Source organism: Nanorana parkeri, unplaced genomic scaffold (genome assembly GCF_000935625.1).
Source record: "Nanorana parkeri isolate BGI_ZX_2015 unplaced genomic scaffold, ASM93562v1 scaffold1200, whole genome shotgun sequence".
NCBI lineage: Eukaryota > Metazoa > Chordata > Amphibia > Anura > Dicroglossidae > Nanorana > Nanorana parkeri.
The window spans coordinates 518,623-524,350 of NW_017307468.1; the positions used below are offsets into that span (position 1 = coordinate 518,623).

Sequence of the window (5,728 nt, forward strand, 5' to 3'; positions counted from 1 at the left end):
GCTGCACAATGTACATTATCACCATAGGCGTGCGCAGCCTATTGCAGGATGTGCACATAAAATTACAATCACATCTGCCTACCCTCCGGGCTACCTGATCGGATGGGGACTGCGGTTGTTATGTGAGGAATGTAAGTGGCAAATGCTGCTGCGCTCTGTATCACTGAGCCTGTCACAGAGAGTACTTTGTGATCTCTCCACCGGTTCAGTGACTAAAAACACAGAGCCCACTGCTGCAGCTTTAGTGTTGCGCTCGGGGTGATTAGGTTGTACCCAGGCACACCCTGTGCACACGCCTATGATTACCACCTCTTCCCACCTTGCTCAGGCCCTGCCACACTGTATACATTACTACCCTCCTGCCCCCCTTGCCCTGACCCTGATGTACATTGTACATTACTACCCCTCCTGCTTTCCCCCCCTTTCCCCTGGCCCTGCTGTAAAGTATACATTACTATCCTCCTGCCCCCCTTGCCCTGACTCTGGTGCACATTGTACATTACTACCCCTCCTGCTTCCCCCCTTCCCCTGGCTGCCAAGTATACATTACTATCCTCCTGCCCCCCTTGCCCTGACTCTGGTGCACATTGTACATTACTACCCCTCCTGCTTCCCCCCTTCCCCTGGCTGCAAAGTATACATTGCTATCCTCCTGCCCCCTTGCCCTGACCTGCCCTGACCCCGATGCACATTGTACATCACTACCCCTCTTGCTTCCTCCTCCTTCCCCTGGCCCTGTTGCAAAGTGTACATTAATACCCTCCTGCCCCCTGTGCCCTGACCCTGATGCACATTGTACATTACTACCCGCCTGCCCCTTGCCCTGACCCTGATGCACATTGTACATTACTACCCCTCCTGCTTCCCCCCCCTTCACCTGGCTATGCTGCAAAGTATACATTACTATCCTCCTGCCCCCCTTGCCCTGACCCTGATACACATTGTAAATTACATTACTACCCTCCTGCCCTTCTCCCCCTTCCCTCAGCCCTGCTGCAAAGTATACATTACTACCCTCCTGCCCCCCTTACTCTGACCCTGATGCACATTGTACATTACTACCCCTCCTGACCTTCTTCCCCTTCCCCCGGGCCTGATGCACATTGTACATTACTACCCCTCCTGCCCTTCTCCCCCGGCCTGGCTGCATAGTGTTCATTACTGTCCCTATATCCCAATGCAATGATATGAGTTTGCTCAGTTGAAATGAGCACATTCTCTTGGTGTGAATGTCTTTATCTTATGCTGATCTGTAAATATCACCCGAGGTGAAGCATTCCTGACCTCTCCACATTGTCTCTCCAGGAAATTTGGGAGGAATATGTTCGAAGTTTGCTAAGATGCAAAACAGCACAGAAAAGGCGTGTCTGAATACGGGAGTGGTGACGATCCAGAAGTACGGGCAGTACCTACCTCCCAGAGTCATCCATATCACCCTGGCACATGAACTGGGACACAGCATGGGCTCTCCTGTAAGTCAGATCCGAAAATGGGACTTTGCCTTATTCTGGGATGCAAATCAGAGAGCTGAGCCTGTGATGTCATCACTGGGTCTCTGTACATGGCTGGTGGGAGGTGCCAGCAGGGGGCTGTATGGTGTATGCTTCTTAAAAACATCACAGCACCCTGCCTCAGTACTCTTCACTAGAGCCCTCAGAGCTGATGCAAGCAGTGGGCTGGCCCTTGGGAGGAGTTTTGCAAATACCAAAATGCCTTGCTGGGGGGATGTCAGTCTGGAGCAGTGGGTGGTCCTGGCCAGACTGTATTTGCATGCATCCAGAGGAGAGGTGGAAGCGAGGTGCTGGATAAGGATCTCTGATAGATAGTAGAAGAAGTCTTTAATAAAAAAACAAATGACCTGGGTTTAGCAGCTCTCCACAAAACGGGGGCCCCTCCTAAGTACATCGGTCACCCGAACTGAACATGTCAATATGTATTTCAGCCAAGAAGGGCACCAAACAAATGTTCTTAGAGTCCAAAATAGTGTTTTATTAATTCTGCAAATGACAACCGGAGCAAACAAAAGGCAGCCAGTGCATTTTGGGGGCTCAGCAATCCCCCCCTTCATCAGGGCGACAAAAATACAAAAATTGAGGGTGATGCATATCGAATAATATTTAAAATGAACATATAAAATCATTGCTTGTCATTATCAATGTAGAAAACATGTAATAGTTTATAAAATGTCCACTAGAGGGCGGAAGAACATGAATGGCAATGAAAGCATGATTTACAGGTGAAACTCGAATAATTAGAATATCGTGCAAAGTTCATTTATTTCACTAATGCAACTTAAAAGGTGAAACTAATATATGAGAGAGACTCATTACATGCAAAGCAAGATAGTTCAAGCCGTGATTTGTCATCATTGTGATGATTATGGCTTACAGCTCATGAAAACCCCAAGAACCCCAAATCCACAACCTCAAAAAATTACATGCAATCAATAAAACAAGGATTGTACATAGAACAATATCGGACCTCTGAAAAGTACAAGCATGCATATGTACTCAGTACTTGGTTTGGGCCCCTTTTGCAGCAATTACTGCAATTACTTTTGCATGATATTCTAATTATTCGAGTTTCACCTGTATGTCTCACCTGCAGAGGTGAGGGGCTGCCTAGGTACTAAAACTCTACAGTAAGCACATCATTCAGGTTCTCAAGATCTTCCTGCCATAATTCCCGGCTCTGTCCCTGTCCATGTGAAGGTTTTGGGTGTCTTTCCCCCCATCTTTTTGTGCTCCGGATGTAACATTTTCCATGATATAATTAAATTCCAGTAGGCATGGATGGTGGGAACCCCTCATAATGGGCACAGCAGGTGTACAGACTCAGGAACTCAGCACAGGGATGGTGGGAGCCCCTCATAATGGGCACAGCAGGTGTACAGACCCAGGAACTCAGCACAGGGATGGTGGGAGCCCCTCATAATGGGCACAGCAGGTGTACAGACCCAGGAACTCAGCACAGGGATGGTGGGAGCCCCTCATAATGGGCACAGCAGGTGTACAGACCCGGGAACTCAGCACAGGGATGGTGGGAGCCCCTCATAATGGGCACAGCGGGTGTACAGACCCGGGAACTCAGCACAGGGATAGTGGGAGCCCCTCATAATGGGCTCAACAGGTGTACAGACCCGGAAACTCAAAAACATGGACCAGTTAGGATATGTGAGAGACTCTTGGGTGGTTAAACCCACCAGCTACTAAAATATTTCTTCTGGGTGGAATGACCCTTTATAAAGTAGACTCAGCAGAATAACCTATACAGTGAAGCACATTAGCAAGTACAACATTTACACTGCGCAGAGATACAATTGCTGAGAGGTTGGCTCTGGTATTTGATAATGTTGGGCACACTTGAGAGCTGGTTGGCAGAGCAACAACTACCAGACCTCAGAGAGGCCCCCCCCCTCCCCCATATAATTATTTGAAGCCAGTAAAGTTACCCTCTCAGGCCAGGAGAATTCCACTTGTAAGTAAAATATCACTTTAGGACAGTTTGGCTCTTTTACCTTTTCTTTTGTGTTTTGTTTTGTTTCAGCACGACGAAGACGCCGAATGCGCAAAATACGCCGTGAGCAGTCCGTATGGAAATTATTTGATGTTCCCGCGTGCCGTGGATGGAAATCAGTACAACAACGACAAGTTTTCTCCTTGTTCCGTCCATTATATTTCCTCTCTCCTGAAAACAAAGAAGGATCAATGCTTTGTGGGTAAGTCCTGTGTATAACACTCGGCAGCATCGTCACCACTACTACCGTGTTTCCCCAAAAAAGAAGACACGGTCTTATATTTTTTTTGGCCTCAAAAAAACACACAAGGTCTTATTTTCAGGGTAGGTCTTATTTTCAGGGTAGGTCTTATTTTCGGGGTAGGTCTTATTTTTGGTGTAGGTCTTATTTTTGGGGTAGGTCTTATTTTTGGGGTAGGTCTTATTTTTTGGGGTAGGTCTTTTTTTCGGGGTAGGTCTTTTTTTCGGAGTAGTTCTTTTTTTCGGGGTAGTTCTTATTTTTCGGGGTAGGTCTTATTTTTGGGGTAGTTTTTTTTTCGGGGTAGTTCTTTTTTTTTTTTTTTTTTAAATTTAAAGGAGAACTCTGAGGGGTGTGAAAATCACTCATAGTCACTCATAGTTTCTGCGGACGTGTGACAATGAAACTGTCACAGGTCGGCTTAATAGATCGGGAAGTAAGAGAACACATACCGTCGCTCGCTCACTTCTCAATCCTGTCCCTGCACAGAGCCCTGTCACTCACGGCTCCCTGCAGGGATTCCACCTCCCCTGTCCGATCCTCCAGCGCTGACTGGGAGCTATGTCACTTAGGCCTGGTTCACACCTGGGCGTTTTACAGCGCGTTCCTACGCCCTGTAAAACGCTCAACATGTGAAAACCAATGATTGCCTATGGGCATGGTTCCCACCTGGGTGTTTTACAGCGCGTATGAACGCGCTGAAAAACGCCCTACGCCCAAAGAAGTACAGGAGCTTCTTTGGGGCGTTTTGCAGTGCGTTTACATTGGTATTCCCAAGTGTGGATCGGGGTTAACAAAGCGGTAATACAGCGTATAGGTCTTATCCAAATTAAATAATCCAAAATGGCAAAGTTAAGAATAGGGGGACCAGGTGATTCTCTCCTGTCTCTCCCGGGGCTCTTCATGTTCTCCCTTATGCCACCACCGGCCCTGGGAAAGGTCTTATTTTCGGGGTAGGTCTTTTATATTTTAGCAATTCCCAAAAATAGTACCTGGTCTTATTTTCGGGGGAACACGGTACCAATATTACTACTGAAATCAGACAATGGGGGTGCTCAACCAGAACCTGACCTTTCACATATACTGTACATCCTCACATACAAGTGGGACAATGTACAATCAACGTAGTCACCCTGGTAATGGATGTTTGATGAGCGCCCCCTATAAAGTTATATTTCTTGATAAACTATCTGAGGCGGCTGGTCTACAAGGTACACCGATCCCATCAGATGGAGGTATGGAAATGGGAGATTTGTCTTTGAATTAGGACGCTGTGCACACTGTGTGTTTATAGTAATAATCTGTATAAGTCTTCGTGCATTCCTTTACATTTTCCTCGCAGAGAGTGACCGGCCAACGTGCGGTAACCAAATCGTAGAAGCCGGGGAACAATGCGACGTGGGGATGAATGACAATGACACCTGTTGTTACAGTGCCAATGCTGGAGAGGGTCTGCAGTGTACACTGAAACCAGGAAAACAGTGCAGGTGAGTGATAGCTTGAAGACCATTTGTAAAATCTACATTCTCTAATTATTATAATTAGGGATGCACCGATACCGATACTGGAATCAGTGTTGGTGCCCATACTGAGCATTTGGGCGAGTACTCGCTCAAATGCTCCGATACTTACACTTAGGGTTGCACCGATACCAAGTACAGTACTCGGTACAAGTACGAGTACAAGTACCGATACTTTTGAGCTCCAAGACTACACTAGAGAAAAATGTAAAAATTAGGAGGCCGCTGTCATTTGCAAGGAGCACACGGAGCTCCTGGGATTTGTACATCTCTGTTTTAATGTACGATTTTGTTTTTATAAATATAAATAAAGGGATGCACAAATACCAGTTTTGCGAGTACGAGTACTGGTACTTGCCGAGTACTTACAAGTACGAGTACTGATACATTTTTGTTTATTATCATGTGACAGTTTTCCTAAAACAATACAGACTAATGATATCAGGACAGTGGT

The 5,728-nt window shown here is 46.5% G+C and overlaps 1 protein-coding gene across 1 annotated transcript in view; it reads left to right on the plus strand.

Moving 5' to 3' along the window:
* Positions 1 to 5,728, plus strand: part of LOC108796952 (disintegrin and metalloproteinase domain-containing protein 10-like) — a 28,590-nt gene that overhangs the window by 14,413 nt on the left and 8,449 nt on the right. Inside the window, exons 9-11 of the mRNA XM_018568515.1 lie at positions 1,306 to 1,472; positions 3,547 to 3,718; positions 5,097 to 5,241. Coding sequence (XP_018424017.1) covers positions 1,306 to 1,472; positions 3,547 to 3,718; positions 5,097 to 5,241 — 484 coding nt within the window. The remainder of the gene's footprint in view (positions 1 to 1,305; positions 1,473 to 3,546; positions 3,719 to 5,096; positions 5,242 to 5,728) is intronic.